Source organism: Anguilla anguilla, chromosome 4 (genome assembly GCF_013347855.1).
Source record: "Anguilla anguilla isolate fAngAng1 chromosome 4, fAngAng1.pri, whole genome shotgun sequence".
Taxonomy (NCBI): Eukaryota; Metazoa; Chordata; class Actinopteri; order Anguilliformes; family Anguillidae; genus Anguilla; species Anguilla anguilla.
The window spans coordinates 43,657,806-43,676,580 of NC_049204.1; the positions used below are offsets into that span (position 1 = coordinate 43,657,806).

At 38.8% G+C, this 18,775-nt stretch overlaps 1 protein-coding gene across 4 annotated transcripts in view; it reads left to right on the top strand.

Moving 5' to 3' along the window:
* Positions 1–6,946: 6,946 nt before the first annotated feature.
* mbtps2 (membrane-bound transcription factor peptidase, site 2) overlaps positions 6,947–18,775 on the top strand; it is an 80,235-nt gene continuing 68,406 nt past the window's right edge. For 2 of the 4 annotated variants that reach the window (XM_035416389.1, XM_035416390.1), the window contains exon 1: positions 6,948–7,237. Coding sequence is in view for 3 of the 4 variants with exons in the window: in XM_035416390.1 (XP_035272281.1) it covers positions 7,163–7,237 (75 nt within the window). In the remaining variant the exon portion in view is untranslated. Of the gene's footprint in view, positions 7,238–18,775 lie in introns of all 4 variants that reach the window. The other 2 variants (XM_035416388.1, XM_035416387.1) reach the window with 2 other exon arrangements.

Here is an 18,775-nt window from a genome sequence, read left to right on the forward strand (position 1 = left end):
GCTTCCTGTCTGACAGGAAGTCGGTGATCCACCTGCAGGTGCAGTCAGGCACGTGCAGCTGGGAGAGCTTGTCCTGTAGTAGAGCCGGGATGATGGTATTGAAGGCAGAGCTGAAGTCCACAAACAGGATCCTGACATAGGTTCCTGCAGTGTCCAGGTGCTGGAGGATGAAGTGGAGGGCCATGTTTACAGCATCGTCCACAGACCTGTTGGCTCTGTATGCGAACTTCAGGGGGTCCAGGAGTGGGTCCGTGATGGTTTTGAGGTGGGACAGTACAAGGCGCTCAAAAGACTTCATTACCACAGAGGTCAGGGCGACGGGTCTGTAGTCATTGAGTCCTGTGGTCCTTGTTTTTTTGGGGACGGGGATAATGGTAGAGGTCTTGAAGCAGGCTGGTACGTGGCATGTATCCAGTGAGGTGTATCTTTGGTGTATCTTGGTGTATCTTTCCACCTCTTTGGGATTGTTTCTTGCCCTCCAAATATTGCCTAAAAAAAACCAGGCAATAAATAATTACCAAAACTGCAGCCAACATAACAATCTCTCATGGACAAACACCTATAAACACTTACATGTACACTCATTCACTCACTCACACACACACTCTCTCACTCTCACACACACCCTAATAAAATAGCTTTTTATACTTCCCAATTTCATCTGCTCTAAATTAACCCCTAACAACATATTTCCCTCACCTTGCGGACCCAGATCTGGGTTGCTCTGCATATTGATTACCAGGACTTTGCGGAGGGGTGTTGATATTGCTCAAAGCTTCCCTTTTCTTCTTGTCTTTTTTTAGCATTCCTCCACATCTTGCGCTTTTGTCACTTAGCTCTGTCACTCAGATACCTGATTTTTTCATTTTTTCCTGCCTCAGTATCTCTTCCACCTCTCGCGCTCACTCCTGAGATTTTTTTCCCTTCTCTCTGGGTCTGCATTCCTTCTTGCCCTGTACTGTCTTTGCCTCTCTGCTGCTGATTTTGCCATTGTGATGTCTGAACATATTGAACATAAAATAGCATTAAGAATTATTTCAGACAGTTCACATCAAAGTCTACAACTGAGTCATCTACTAAGAAGTGTCAAACATTCAACCCTGTCACAACAATTCAATCCTATTGTAATAAAAAATGTGACATGGTTGAATATGACGGGGTTGAAGTTTCTGGCAAATAGTAGCCATGACTCAATATTTAGCTAAGACATTAGCACCACATGGCAATCAGGACATCATAAAATTGTAATATTTGGCAACACTATGGTTTAATTTTTCCTAAACAATTGTTTACTATCATTTATTCATGTAGCAGAGTTGAAATGTTGAGCCTGACAATAAAAACAATGAAATACAGGTAAGAAAAGATACTGACACTTGCCTTTCTTTGCAGAATGTTCTTCAAAAGACTTGTGTGATGTCACTTCCTCAATGCTGATGTCACAGGGACTGATCCATTATTTTTATAGGGGGGAAATGGTATGGCGTGACAGGGTTGAAAACAAACAAACATTATAATGCAAAGATACCTGGTTGTATTAAGTGATGGCTTTAAAATGCATTTTGTGGTTTCCTTAAAAGATTTTCAATTAAAGGAGTACCATGGTGATTTTCACACTTTCTCGGTTTTATGTGCTATTTGCACAAAAGGCATTGAAGAAACACAATGAGCAAAGTATTAAATATGTCCGTTCTGTATTCTTGGAGAAATATGCGTTTTAAATTCATCGTCCTATTTTCAACCGGTTGAGAAAGTTGTCATTTTGCTACGTCATTAATACAGTAACCACTCCCATTTCCACGCCCCGTAAAGAAATCTGACAGGACACACCGTCCTGCTGTTCAGACAATGCAAATATTTGACTAACGTTAGGTTCACTTAAATTAGAGTGCCTTTAGTTTATTTCTGGTTATATTCATTTAGCTAGCTAGCTAACGTTAGCTAGCTAGGAGGTTTGCTTTCATAAGGCAATGTTATCGATAACGTTAGCTTGCTAGTTTGCTTTTATGAGGACGTTATAGTTGTGCTTTTATCTTAACTTGGCTAGCTAGATATCAAAAATTATCATTAGATATAAGTCAACGTCAAAAGTTATAAGTCAAAAGTTATAAGTCAAAGTTACCTTAGCTATCTACCGATACTTGATATACTAGCCCTACTAAGCTAGCTAGCTTGTGAAAATTCAGTCTCCCAAAGAGAGCGCATATCATGGGGGTAGCTATGGTAACGGGGCACGGTCTGTCAATCATAGCTAACTGACAGTTCTCATTACCACGCCCAGACGGTTCGGGTGAATTTTTATCGTGGGAAATTTAGGCTTAGAAAAATACGTTTTAAAGTACATTGAAATGACTGAAGAATAAAAAAATTATGCACATTTGTTTTGTTGTTGCCTGAAGACAACTGGGAAGTGTCACGTTCAACCACCATGGTACTCCTTTAAAGTAAGTCTGGGGGACTTAAAGGGCACCCGATCCAGAGAATCACCCAAAAACGTCTCATATCCCTTTTTCTCGAACGACAGACTTCTGTGTTATGGTTAATATGCTGATTATGATCTGATTATAAGCCTATGCATATAATAGCTTAAGAACCACCACACAACTCAGTCATGTTGATCGTTTGTTTTCGTGAGTGGCCGAATTGTGTGTCGCTTTAAATGTTGCTGCCACAAGGAATTGTGGGACGGCATTATCTCCTTTCTTTTCGTAAAGTATGGTCCAGTGTCCCCTATGCTAAAGGAGATAAGAAAGGAAGCATTGAAGCACCTTTCCTTAGCATTTAGAGAATTCGAACAGCTCTTATCATGGCTGCCACTTAGATAATTCCAGGTCATTTCACTCAGTTAGGAACCTTCCTAAGCAAAAAAGACTATTAGGACGCAGCTGCGTGGTATCTAAAGCTGCGTGGTATCTACCCCAGAACTAGGAACCTTTTGAGGAACTCAGTGAGTTTCCACCGCAGGAACTAGGGTCTAAATTTAGTTCCGGGGGCTTTATTTTACCCCCCAAAAAGTTCCTGCTCTGGGGGTAGTACTTTCCGAAAGTACAGGAACCTTTTGGGTGGAGCTTGCAGCGCTGAACATTTCTGATTGGTCGAGTACTCGCAGCATTTTTTTTTGTGTTTGTTTTCAGCCGCCATGTTTAAAAATATGCAGCCGCAAACCAATTTATTTTCATAATAACTTCAAATCAAACTTGTATGTTATGCGGCGCAGTAGCCTAGTTTTGGTTATAGCCTGCCAACGTCTTTGAATTATAACGTGTGCTCTTCTGTTCTTTTCTTGCTTTAGTATTCGTTTTATAAATTTTTTAAATAAAAAGCATTCGTGCTGGGACAGCATATTACGTACCAAAACAATCAAAGGGATTAATTCGGTTGCTTCCGGATTTTCTTTGTTAGCCCGTTGTAATTGACTCAAAACGTTTGATACAGTTATGTGAGGTATGCGGTAGTTCTGCGTAATTCACATTGGTGATACAGTAAAAGCAAACTGGAAATCACCTTCCGCACTTTTTGTCAGGGTAAAATAACAGGTTAATTCTAGTAATCGTCCCTTTAGCTTTTTCAGACTGCCGTAATTTTACTCTGCCATTCTTCAATTCCACAAAAAGACCAGGAAGACTATGGACTAATTTATGGTGCATGGTTCGCATCTGGAGGGCACACTTCGCTGCTCGGCTAGCAGTAACTTCGAAGGAAAGCAAACGGTGGCTGTACCACTACTAATTTAAGTATCAGAGTTTTTGTTCTATTCTTGTCATTTTGCGATTTGCGATATGGAATTGACGATGAGAAAGTAATCAAACAGCAAATTGTTTACAACGTGTGCATGTTTTCTGCTGTTGTTGCCAGTTATAGCCTACATATAAATGTGAATGCATTCGGTCGCTTCGGATGTCAAGACATGAAAGCGAATGTTCGCATAAAAACATAATGAATGTGTTTGAGAGGATATATAAAACAGTTACAATCTGACTATTAGCCTGTTATATCATATTTGTTGCATAACAATGGTCCAAGTTCAACTACCAACGACAGTTTTGCTTGACAACGGTAAAATAAGCCCAAACGGCTGCAGAAGAATATTTCAATTCCAGGTGATTAAATCGATTTAAAAAAAAATAATACAAAAGTAACCATATATAATCATTGTCGGTAACCCGTTGTATATAAGTGGAATAAACCCCTCTGGGCTGTCCCGGTTATTAGAAAATAATGTAGGCTACTTCGGTGGTAGTATGGGGTTACAGAAGAAATCATAGGACAGATGGACCGACGACAACGTCGTTTTTTCATACGTCAGTGGGCTAATTTGCCTAATCTTCGCGGGACTTTAGACCGCGGTGGAAACGCAGACAACCATGGGCTGAAGGAACCTTTTAGTTCCTTGAAAAGTAGTTCCTGGAGCTAAAAGTTCCGGGTAATTTTGGTGGAAACGCGGCTTAAGTGGTAGCCATGATAAGACCTGTTTGAATTCTCTAAATGCTAAGGAAAGGTGGTTCAATGCTTCCTATCTTATCTCCTTTAGCATAGGGCACACTGGACCGTCCTTTACGAAAGGAAAGGAGATAATGCCGTCCCACAATTCCTTACGGCAGCAATACAGGCATGGCACGGTGGCATAGTGGTTAGCACTGTTGTCTCGCAAGAAGGAGGTTCCGGGCTCGAATCCGGGTCTGACCGGATCCTCTCTGCGTAGAGTTTGCATGTTCTCCCGTGTTCGCGTGGGTTTACTCCAGGTACTCCGGTTTCCTCCCACACTCGAAGACATGCATGTTAGGTGTGTTCCTGCAGTTGCCCTTGACCAAGGCACTGGCCTCAGAACTGGAGTTGGTCCCTGGGCGCTGCACTGTGGCTGCCCACTGCTCCTAAGTAACTAGGATGGGTCAAATGCAGAGGACAAATTAGTATATAATTAACGGGGTTAGTATATAAAAGTATATCTTATCGTATCTTAAAGCGAAGCACCATTCGGCCGTTCACGAAAACAAACGATCAACATGACTGAGTTGTGTGGCAGTTCTTAAGCTATTATATGCATAGGCTTACAATCAAATCATAATCAGCATATTAACCATAACACAGAAGTCTGTCTTTCAAGATATGAGACGTTTTTAGCCAGATTATGTTTTTAATTCAACATGTTTGAAACTTATGAATGATATGTACAGTAGTAAATTTGTAGGCCTAACATGTTATGCCTATCTTTAAATTCATTAAATTTAATGAATTATTTTCATACAATCATACTAATTGGGATTCATGTCGATAAATATGAGTGGGCAGGAGGGTGAGCGTGAGCAACCATTCTCAATGTGACAACCATTTCGTTTCACTTTTGTAACTGGTAGCCTATATTAATTTCAATTCCAAACTTGGGAATGAAATAATATTTTTCACCGGGTTGTCGCGTTATATAGCCTGCATGAAACAACACGGTAAGAACGCACGGGGCGAAGTATCTAACGCCGGACACCCACCGCATGTGTAGCGGCCGCGAGCGCACGTCGCGTGTAAGTGAAGCGTAGTTGAAGTACTGTTATTACAACGGCAGCGGGCGACGTCCTCTACACCAGCTGCGAATGTGGCGCGAACCGGGTGCGAAACTTGTGCGACACAAGCGAACTGAAGCGTAGTTTTTCGCTTCTGTTCTATTTTTCTGCTTGGCGCGCGTCATGATGTTTATACACAGAAATATGGTCTAAAATGCTAGGTATACATGCTCTTATTTATATTTCATCCTTATATTAGGCTACTGGGGGTGTGTCCCTAGTTCCCTCCCAGATATTTTATAAGCAGCTAAAAAAATACAAGCCTTTTCGTTTTTGTATTGTCCTTGCAGAAAAAAAAAAAACTTAGTTTCGCTATCTTATTTTGCGAAGGGGTGGGGTAAATTTGAAAATACACCACAGAAAGACATAGCCTATTGAATGATGTAGAAGTGAATGCACCGAGCAGCGGTTTGTTAGCTCGAGTGCTGGAAGGTAGTTTTTAACCAACCATTGCTCAGCCTATTTGACTTCTCCGATGTCTTCGTTCGCCGTGCTTTCAAAAAGGGCTTGTTAATAAAAATCAGATAATCCACAGAGCTTTAAAAAATCAGATTTAGTGGTCTTGCCGATGAAAATGCACCTATTTTATAAATTAAGTTGTAAGCAAGCCTTTATTTCACTTGTACTTCAAAGCTTCCGGTGTTCATGGCGTTCATATCCTTCAAGTTTAAACTGTTACGCTATCTTTTTGATGATTAGCTGATTTTACTAAATCAGATCCTATAAATGTTTTGACGTGAATAACAAGACGACACGGGAATTCCCAATGGTTGATTACGGATTATTTATTATTATTATGATCGTTACATATTCTTCATAATATTGGCACGCTTGTTAACCAAGCAAATAAATGAATACAGTTTGAGATTGCTTATTATGTAGGCTACGTTGCGATTTAAGCTTATGATAATTCTTTAAAGCGTTTACATTCTCACGTATTTACATGATTTAACAAAATATTACCAAATTAACAAACTGAAAAAGGTCTCTCACCAAGTATTCACTTAACTCATAATCAACAGTCGTGAACAAACGTGAAATACACGATGTAATCCCACTGCAGACGGCGAGAGCTACTAGGAATATAGAGTTTTAAGCAAGCCTTTGCGCGACACAAACGGAACCCCTGTAGACACACGACGCGCCGCCCTGCTGCTTACGCTACGCGTGCGGTGGGTGCCCGGCGTCAGATGCGCTTTTAGTAGTCCATCTTCATAACATTATAGTTTTACCACGGCAGACTCACGTCAATAACATCCGCCGTCGCATGATTACGTAGCCTAGTGCAAGTGCAGTCGGATTCTCTTAACACCGCGGTTGTCTTTTCATAAATCCTTATGAATTCTCCTTCACATCTTTCCTTAACCTCATGACGTTTTCCATCGAGGTCAATGAAAAGTGGTTAGGAAAAGACATAGGACGTAATTTTTTTGACTATTCGGACGCAGCCCAAGTCCCCTGCGCATGTCACGCCAACATCGTCGCGTCCTAGTGACGTTTTGTGTTTTGTGGATGATGAGCATGCAGAAGAATATAACACGCTGAAACAAAGCATGGATATTGCGATTTTACTTTGTTGATGACCAGTTGGCTCTGTCACAGCTACGATGATCCCCATTCCTGTTGTAGTGTGTGTTGTGGGCGGGTGGTGCGTGGTGTATCTGACCGACACATTGCTCAAGGTATGTTAATGTTAGCAAATGCTAAACGGCTAATGCTAAACTACAATGTCGTAATATTCTGTTATATCTTGCTACACTATCGATAAAGAAAAGGAAATCACACGCTAGCTAGCGGTACACATCACGGTTAACGATAGCTAGGACAATGAGTTAAATGGGCTGTAATTTCTACACGGACCACGGATCATACTCATACGCACTAATCCAGTGTGCGAGAGTACAGGGCCAAAACAGCAAAATTTCTGTCACTGTCCCAATACTTTATCCGAGCAATAACTTCAATGAATCATTCGTACTGAAAACCAGCAGACACCGTTGCCCTCCAGGACTTCAGTTTGGCATCGTTTGTCTATTGGCGCATATGGGAATTGCGTTACATTATTTCCTTACTTTGTTTATCAATGTTTTTTCAGAGTACATCATTATACTATTCCCATTTTACGCCATAAAGAATTTATATATTTGCAGTAAGAATGAATACCATAGGTTGTGCTTGCTTGCTCCTGCCCTGGAAACAATGTTCAAATAATTCTGAATATTTTACATAGTTTGTTATAAAAAGTAATTAAAATAAAATATTCATTCATTATATTTACAAAGTTTCACAAAATTATGTTTTTGTTTCGCCAGTGTAGTTATGATAACATATATTTTCATTAGCTGTTGTAGTAAGTCCTTTATTTTAACGGTAATCTACCATTTTATAAACACAGTTTGTAGTTGCATCAGATTGCAAGTGGCTATGCTCAGAATTCTGAATTCCATAAATGTAGCCTAATATGAGACATAAGCTGCGGTCTTAATTCTAATCTTTTCAACAGCGCAACAAGAACTTACTTTTATTTTGTTTGAAAAGTTTACAAGTACAAACCACCAGCTCAAACGGTAGGTTTTGTTTTGGCTTTTTAAAAAATTATTATTTTATTTATTTTAACATTTCCAAGATGTCACCAGATCTGTTCATTTAAAAATGTACAAAACACTTTGGTATTGACAAAGTGTTGTCCTACCTGTACGGGTGCGCATCCAAGATGGCGGCCTATTCAATTTCAACTGATTTAGCTAGCTAGCCAGCGATAATGATTGAAAATAAATTAATTAATCACCACCTACGGGCAAACAGTGGCTATTAAAACATTCCAGCGACTGAAATGTTTACATTTCAAATTACTCCATTTATGAAAAATACATTAAACTTTGGCTGAGGCCTGAGGAACTGAAGAATTTAAGATTTAGGAACTGTAAACTCTCTTTTTTTTCAACTTTATTGAATCTCATCAAATGACATTTTCAATAAGTACAGCATATTTTTCAAAACATTATTAAATATAATCTTCAAGTAGAGAAAGGAAACATCATTAAAAGTAAAAAATTAAATAAAAATAAAGTAAAAACAAGACATACTTTGTCTCAATTTCCATACATTTTTCATACAAATTAAAATCAGATGCTCAAGGGAGAAAGTTTTGCACAGACATTTTTTGTTTTGATAGCTTTGCTGTTTTGGCTTTTTGCAGGGTATCCAAGTATAATTTAAATGTGGCTTTGAATGCCACAACGTTTGGTCTCTGGTCCATAAATTTGCTAATGTGAATATGATATTTACCAAGATATAGTAACAGATTGATGAGAGAGTATTTAATTATTAGAAAGGTCATCTTTCTTTACTCCAAACACCACATGTTCAAAGGTTCAATTAAACAGTATACAATCATTGTATACATAGTGCACTATATCAGCCCAAAACTTTCTGCTATAATTGCAGTCCCAAAACAGATGTGACAGGTTTCTTCTTGACTATTACAAAAACAACAACTGGTATTCAATATAGAGTTCCATTTAGTATAATATGTTTTTACTTGATAACATCTAGCCTATGTAGAATTTTATACGATATTTATTTTATCTTGTTAGTTAACAAATATTCTTTTGTTAAGATCCAAGTCCATTTCCAGTTTAGGGAACTAACACCACTAACGACTATTTTTCTATCGATTAATCTATCGACTATTTTAACAATTAGTCAATTAATCTAAACGATTAATTTTCCTCCAAAAAAATCTAACTGACCATTTAATTTAAGTTCATTTTATTTTGACAACAACAAACTGTATGTGTCATTGTATAATGCAGCACAAAACAAAATGTAAACAAAGGTTTACATATTAAAGTGCAAAACTGTAGGTTTAAACTGGCAGTTGGACTTTAGCAGCTTTCTGGCAAAGCCAAGACACAGTTGAGTGTGTCTCTCTGATAGAGTGCACAATCCGAGAGTGCAGAGAGCCTCTGGGTACCCTGAGTACCTCTGGCCAAGTATGATTTTACAAGCCCGTTTCTGCCTGCTTTCCAGCCTTTTAGCCTGGTCTGTAGTCAGGGAACTGTGCCAGACGGGGACTGCATACTCCAGCACCGGGCGTACGTAGCCTGTGTAGCCTGTGTAAACCAGTTCTGGGTCTCGGACACCAAATTTCTTCAGGCGACGCAGAGCAAAAAGCTTCCTGTTCGCTGAGGTCAGCATGTGGTCCACCTGACTGTCCCAACGCAAATTACTCTGGATGGTGACCCCCAGGACCTTGACAGTGTCACAGACTTCCAGGATGTTCTGGTCAATTGAGAGAGTCGGCAGGGCGGGTGGATGCCTCATGTGGGTGACATGTAAAACTTTACATTTCTTTGGGTTGAGTTTCATTTTGTGCTCCTCTACCCAGATATCAAGACCATTCAGGGTCTGTTGGAGGGTACAGGGTAATTGGAGCTAAATTGGAGACTATTTTAAATTGTCCCGCTGAGATAAAGTCATTTGTTTTGATCATGGAAATTCAGTTAAAGGTTGTGGAGAAGTCATGGAAAAGTCATTGAAAATCATTGGTGAAAAAGTGTATGAACCCTGAATATTATACCTCTTTCAAACCATTTCTTATTCAAAGTGACTTGTTTTTCAATTTAATATCTTGGTTATTCCAAATGAAGGAAATATGAGGTGAAAAGTTGTGCTTGTATATTAATGACCAACATTTGTTTATGGAAGAGAGAGTTTCAGTGGGATTTTGGAAATATTATATATATTTATATAATTGCATCTTAATAAGAAGGATAGTCCCCCAATTTCATTAAAAATAATATTGGGTATTATATTCCAAATCGATGTTGGATTTTTAGGGGTCCAAGCAGCGAAGCTGGTGGAATCCTATTGTATCTGTTAGGATTATTATTAGGGGTCCAAGCAGCGAAGCTGGTGGAATCCTATTGTATCTGTTAGGATTATTAGGGATCCAAGCAGGGAAGCTGGTGGAACCCTATTGTATCTGTTAGGATTATTATTATTAGGGGTCCAAGCAGCGAAGCTGGTGGAACTCTATTGTATCTGTTAGGATTATTATTATTCTTATTATTATTTTTCTCTGAACGTCGGGGAAGCAATGGAAGACAGTGCCACCCAGAGTGAATGCTAGGCTTTTGAGAGGATGAATAATTACTTTTCTTGAGCCTGCATCCATTTGAAGACAGTATCGGGTGAGTTCGTTTAGTCTTTGAATCTGTCTTTATGCTGAGAAATAGCTAAACCATTTTATTGATAGGTTCTGAATTTCTGTGCAAACGCGCTAAAACACACTGGTATAATGAAACAATGACGGTAATACATATATAGTCCGCTTCGTTCCGTTGCTACCATAACATAACGACCTACAGCTGCAGTTTCTCGCTGCAATTACTAATATTGAATATAAACAAAAGACGCAATTTATGCTGTAGTCTGCCAATGTCGAAATAAATAATACGGTCCATTTGAAGACAATATCGGGTGAGTTCGTTTACTCTTTGAATCCGTCATTATGCTGAGAGAAATCGTATTCTCAATTTAATCTCTAAATTGCCTGTAAGCTTAGGGTTGTAACTAGGTAGTTGTTTAGTAGGTGACTTATTCTTAACTCGTCTTAACTATTGCTTGTATTTTTGGATAGACTGCGTTGTTGCTGTTCTTGTTTGTGTTAGTGTTAATCAGTTTAACCTACAAGGTCCAAGTTGAACTATGCGGTTGTTCCCTGCACTTAGAACGGTAGGCTACTGCCCTCTAGGGTTTTCGACACACTTGTTCCTGGTTATGGTTATACATTTTGTTGTACGTCGCTCTGGATAAGAGCGTCTGCCAAATGCCTGTAATGTAATGTAATGCAATATTCCGTAGAAACACGATAAACCCGACATTAGCCCTAAAATATGCCAATATAGGAGTGAAAACGCTGCTCACTGAATAACGAAATAAACGAGACAATTTTTAAAAAAAATTATACCATGTAATTCTACAGTCAATATCTGGGACTAATCATTGAATAAATATACAATCTTACCATCGGTTTTACGCGTAGAGATGTCCCTTTTGCGACTGAGTGGTCATATATTGTCTTGGATAATCCGTTTGTGAAATGTCGGCTACCTTCAAAAATAGCTGTGCAGAATACCACGCCTGTTGCTTACGACGTTGTCGCCCTTTTTAGTACAATTTGGCTTGATTGACAATTCATTTATTCAGTAGGTGAGAGTAGGCTATAAGCTTTCTAACGATGCATAACATGTCTAATTTTGCTTTTGGAATAGCGTTTTATCGGCCAGCGTACCCGAAAATTTTTCTTATCTGCCAATGTCTAAATAAATAAAACAGTAGGCTACTTTGCGCGCAGCACGCAGATCACGAGTTGATATTACGTCTTTTATTTCCATTTTTTTTCAATGTCATATTTATTATTTGAAATGTGCATTTATGTGTTATTATTCTATCTGTCTCTGTGGCGCTCTGAAATGTGCATTCTCTGCTCAGCTGAGCAATTGGATTGGAATATGTGTCTGACGTAGTGTTGCACGGTATACCAAAACTTCAGCACTTTCTCGGTACTTAAAAAAAAAAAAAAAAAAAAAAGAAACAGTTAGGTATTAGAATATTCCGACGTTCGGTAGTTTTGAGTCAAATGTAAAAGCCAGGGAAAATTGTCTCCCGCATTACTGATTGAGAGGATGAAAAGTGTAATTTGTCAGAATCTTCGCTAGAAGGCAGTAGCAACTAAGGTTGCCAAGTGAGGTGACTTGCGCTTGTGCACTCAGCTCCTTGATACAGCGCAAGCTTTGACTCAGTTCACTTCAGTAGCAATAGGTGTTCCAATTTGTAAATATTTTATTATAGATAGATGCTGTATTGTTATTAAAATATGCTGCTTTTAAATCTATTTAAAGGTGAAAGACCTGTTTTAAAGATTATTTAGTTTTCAACTGTTTAATTTTTAAAATATATTTAACATATTTTTCTATTGTTCAGTGTTGTAACACTATAGGCCTATGCATATTAATATGTGGAAGAGGCTTCAACTTAAAGGTTGTTAATGAACCAGGATGTTAATAAACCATGAATTCGAAAATGAGGTCAACCCTTGTGGACATTACGTTTCTGATCTATTAAGGTAATTTCAGTATCGTTAGGTACCGAGTATCGAATTAGCATCGTTTAAGTTTCAAGTATCATTTCAGTATTGAGTATCGTAATACTAAACCTGGTATCAGTATCACAGTCAAAAATTTGGTATCGTGACAACACTAGTGTGACGCCTTTTTTAGTTGCGGCAAAGAAACACTGCAGCTGTGCATACACGCCGGACCATCTAAGTGTTACGACATGCCATCTAAGTGTTACAACATAGTAAAGGCCTTTACGGGAAGCGGCCAGGACATATCCATGGCGACGTAACTAAGTCATCCGACAGCGTCTCTTAGCACAAAATTGGCCGTAAGTCAATGATCATGAGGACAAAGCCATTTTAAAATCGCTCCATAGGGGGCGCGATGGTGCCAATGCTTGGACCCCTCCCAACGCCGCTTGCGGCTTTAATTCTCATTATTTTTCTCCACTAAAAGTGTCTGAGGCTCAGCAACCATAAGTCCTAGAGTAACCAAATTTCGTAGGTGGGTTCCTATGGCCCCCCACTACTCAGGCACGAAAAATCACCTATGTCGGCCAGATGGTGGCGCTATAACAAAGGGTCATGTTTAAAAGGTCATAACTCCCACACCATAAGTCAGATCAACACAAAACTTCATCGACCGATGCATCTGAATGTGTTCTACAACTTTGCTATTGGGACCGCCTATGTCCGCCATATTGTTTGCCCGCCATTTGGACTTTTTTATTAGTTTCAGTGCGAAAGAGCTGTAGCTCCACATCTAAAGTGTTACGACATCTAGTAAACTCCTTTACGGCAAGCGGCTAGAAGACATCCATGGCGACGCAACTAAGTAATCCAACACCATCGGGTCTAGTTTTTATCAGTGAGGGGAGGATCTGAACTTCATAATGCACAATATTATCTATCTGGGCATTCATAAAAATATTCTTTCACCACTCAAAAATCGTATTCCGTCGTAGCAACAAGATAAACCAGACAATAGCCCTAAGATAAGCACTTTGGATAAAAGCGCTATATAAATGCAGTCCATTTATCCATTTACCATATGCCAATACAGCAGTGAAAAGGCTGCTCACTGAGTAACGAAATAAACGAGACAACGTTGTAAAAAATGATACCATGTCATTCTACAGTCAATATCTGGGACTAAATATTGAATAAATATACAGCCTTACCATTGCCGTTGTACAGAGTTACCATTGTACAGATGTCCCTTTTGAGACTGAGTGGTCATATATTGTCTTGGACAATCCGTTTGTGAAATATACGTGCATCTGTGATGCCTGGGTACCTTCAAAAATAGCTTTGCGTAATACTACACCTGTGGTTTACGGCGTTGTCGCCCTTTTTAGTACAGCCTGGCTTGATTGACAATTCATTTATTCTGTAGGTGAGAGTATAAGCTTTCTAACGATGTATAACATGTCTGATTTTACTTTTGGAATAGCGTTTTATTGGTCAGCGAAACCAAAAATTTTCTTATCAGTCTGCATTCACTCTGGGGTAGCAGTAAAAGACGTTGTAACAAAACGTGGTCAATGATTTTTCATAATTTCTTAGAAAATACTATTATTATTGAGGACATCTGGGCATAGCTAAGCCATATGTTTGCTGATAGACCTATCTGACATTGTTTTCTGGAGCAAAACAGAAGCGGATAGGACTGTATCATTGCTGTCTCTGTCTATATCTACTGAACACATAAAATTTCATCATCGCTATGTAATAATTATTGCTCAAAATATTTCGGTTCGTTCCGTTGCTGTTTTGGATTGATTTAAAAAATGTATCTGTGTAAAATCCTGGTTTTTGCACTGTACTTCGTTGGTTGATTCTGTCAGTCTGTAGTAGAGCCCGACCGATGCCAGATTTTTGGGTCCAATGCCAATCCCAATTTTGGAGAGTCCTAGCCAGAGACTGTAAATAAATATGGACAAAGCTACTGTGAAGTCACCCATTGACTCTCCGTGGGTCTCTAAAACACGCTTTGAAGCTCAATGGTGGGCGCGGCCATGTTGTCGATTTGGAGCCAAAACCATAGAGTTATGCGGTTTTGTGATTTTTACAATTTGATTGACAGACCGGTGCGGAAAAGCCCATCAACCTGAACGAACGATTGCAGAACGAATTTGAGGCTAGCTGACTCTCTGCCGTTATGTTTTGAAATAGGCCTATATTATCAAATGTTTACGGAGTTTAATTTCCATCCGTGACTGTACTGTGTCATGTAATCACGTTATATGTATGGAATTAATAATACAATTATGTTCAGTTATCTTCAATTTATGTTTCTCAGCAAAACGAGTATGCTTAGCTAGCATATCAGCTTTCCAGTGAGCTAGGTAGGCTATTCGTGGTTAGCTCACGCATTAGCAATATGAATCACAGGGGATGAACATCGACTACACTGATAGTCAATCAATCAGAGATGTGTAGGCTACTGGTGATTTGACTAGGCTCATTTTCGTACAACTGTCTGGTAGACCTAACTTGTTAAACGAGCAAGTTATCGTCGTAGGTTTTCGCCACAGTCAGTTAATGAGCCAGTAACTGCTACTAGCTACTCCATCGTCGTTTGTGGTGTTCACTTGCTGGGTGACGCTAGCTGACCGATCGTTCGCAAGTCACTTTCTACCGAATAAAAATTAACACTGTCAGCGGTGATTAACAAATCTACCAAGTATATTAATAACTGATCTGCAGGCGTGTAAATATGACAACGCACTTTGTACAGCAAGTTTTCCACCTGGTGCATGAAGACAAAAATAATGTAGCCTACATTGAATTTCTAATTATTATTAGACTTTTATTTTTATATCAAAACCAATGGAGAAAAGCCAATATACGCAAGGAGCCCCCAGGACCGATTCTGAGAACCACTGTCTTAAATGCTCTTGTCAGTCTCTTAACCTCTTAGCGCATTGCCCCTAGTGGTGGGCACGCCCACGTGCCTAGATTACTAAAGTCAAACATTCGGTGCTACTGCAACCAACGTGTGAGATGAAAACAGAAACGCGTTGTTTCAGTTTCATTAGTAGACGATACATGACAACTATGCCGAAAACGGAGTTTCGCAGCCCCACCATTGTCGCTCCGGTCGTTCATTTAACACGCACCCCCTCCCTGCAGTCTCATCTAAAAAACACCCCCCACCCTTGACATAATGGACAATATTGTCTATCCTGGCATTAATAAAAATATTCTTTCACCACTAAAAAATCGTATTCCGTCATAGCAGCAAGATAAACCCGACAATAGCTTTAAGATATGCCTATACAGCAGTGAAAACGCTGCTCACTGAATAACGAAATAAACGAGAAAAAGTTTTTAAAAATGATACCATGTCATTCTACAGTCAATATCTGGGACTAAATATTGAATAAATATAAAACCTTACTGTTGGTTTTACGTGTAGAGATGTCCCTTTTGAGACTGCGTGGTCATATATTGTCTTGGACAATCCGTTTGGGAAATATAGGCGCATCTGTGACGCCTGGGTATCTTCCAAAATAGCTGTGCGTAACACCACACCTGTTGTTTACGGCGTCGTCGTCCTTTTTAGTACAGTCTGACTTGATTTACAATTCACTTATTCGGTAGGCGAGAGTATAAGCTTTCTAACGATGTATAACATGTCTAATTCTGCTTTTGGAATAGCGTTTTATAGGTCAGCGTAACAGAAAATATTCTTAGCATAGCATTCACTTACGCAATCACTCTGTTAGCAGACAAATACGATGCACCTAACGAAACGTGTTCAAGGATATTTCGTAATTTCTTGGAAAATACTATTATTATTGAGGACTTCTGAACATAGCTAAACCATATGTTTGCTGATAGACCTAGCTGACATCGTTTTCTGGAGCAAAACAGAAGCGAATAGAACAATATCATTGATACCGTCTCTGTCTCTATCTACTGAACATAGAGGAGATTTCATCATTGCTATGTAAGTATTACCGTTCAAAATATTTCGGTTATATACGTTATTTTTGAAATTGAGTATCTTTAAATAGGTTAGTGGTGTTATATAATGTAAATATTTTACACTGTAATGTAAGCGTTAGACGGAAGTGTAATAGTTTTTGTGAAGCATGCAACAGTGATGACGTCATAGCTGGAACATTGCCAAAACGTGGTGGACGGGTGAAAATTGTTTTCATGTTGTCTCATCCCCATACAAGAAAACATACGAGAGTACAGAGTATAGAAATACACACGAGTTAATTATTACACATTTAGGTACTGTACCGCATTGTGTGACAATGTTTTTGCATTATTTTTTTAATCTGATAGCAATGTTTCATCTTAAACCCTCATAAGGGGCTCATTCATATGCTTTATAATGGACAAAAAGCATTTTATTCAATTTTGGAGAGATTTTGGATATGTTTCTGGACACCTAGCTATTTTAGACCACTGTACTGACTGAAAGCTTGTAATTCCCATTTGAAAATTATGCAACAGTGATTTTCTTGAGTCAAAACAGTTGATTTGTAGTGAAATACATGGATATGTTATGATTTACAGCAATGCATAATTTAGACATTTTGGATAGATTTGGAGATGCTGGGTACACTGCTTAGTTTTTGCTTCATACATCTATAGTAGTTCTACATATCCACCCTTAGATTTTATGAACTTGTGGTCAAGACGTTTTTGACCTAGCACATGTATAGTTTAACCTCCTGCATATATTCAATCTCGCAGTATTTCATTGCAAACTTAAAAAGTGCAAATTTATTTTGGATTTTTTGTCAAAACAATTGCATTTGTGGCACTTTATTTCTTCCAAAATTATGAATATAAACTAATCTGTGTTAGTATTGTAAATTGTACAAATGTCTTGCTTCATTTAAGCCATTTTTCAAGTCTCTGTGGTGTTCATGTCTGGAGTTATAAAGCTTTAAATAGGGTACCCCCTAAATGGGCAAGGATTGGCAAAATTTGGCTTGTGCCTTAAGAGGTTAAATGCTAAAAACATGTTCCTTTCTAAATGTCAGTCTTACAAAGATGGTTAATTTCGTTAAATTCTGTGTGTGTGATTTCATCGTGTGCTGTATGCTATTCAGCAAATAAACCTTAAGACTCTTAATTCGCTTTGTGAAACTGAAAATTTTGCAGTGTTTATCCCTAAAATCGGGATTATATTATCTTTGTCACATGCGTGAAGCATGGCCCAGGTGGAGATTTACGGAATGTACACAACTGACAAGCTATCAAACACGTTTGATAGATTGAATATTTGCAGCTTAGGGTCAGCTAGCTAGTCAAATGGCTTGGTAGCCGAAGTTGCGAACTGTTTTAGCATAGGCTACTGGACTACCAAATATAGCAAGCTGATTACGCTTTCTGCCAACTAATTATTTGGTTAAGTAGGCTAAAGGAAATAGTAAAAATGACTCGGCTACCGAAAAACCTAAGAGGAGGATTATTTTATGGTCGTCTAGTGCAGCTGTAAATAGCACACGCCGTAATGAAATCACTACGAAATGAGATGCCTGCATTTTCTGACTTCGCACAGGTGGACCGTGGTCGGAGCCGCAATGTCAAGGCCAAGAGGTGCCACCTCACACCCCAGTGACCATAGACTGTAGCCCTTACTGTAGCTTAGTCCTCCGCAGTAATCAGAAAGTGACGCAAACTGTATCTTATTGGTCCACAACAAATATTATAACAGTGCCCAAATGACACAATAAATCATGAAATCGACCCATGGACAGTCATAAGACGAATAAAATACACATATTGTGACTATTTGTTCTCATGAGAAAAAATTACTGACTTTGTATTTTGACCGCATTTGTACCGTAGACTTGCATGGAAACCGGATATGAAAACACCTATACTGGAGCCAACCGTAGTGGCGCTAGTGAGCAACCAGGAACAACAAGACCAGGAAATGAGCTTCAAAAACGAAGTCTGGTTTTGGCCACTTGGTCCTAGCCCACCGATTACCGATGTTTTGACCGATATTTTATTTTATCAAAGTTTCTATATTTGAGAACATTTAACTTATAAGCAAACAAATAAATAAAAATAAACACACAAAGAACTTTTTGATAGACAAAAAAAAAGATGATATTAA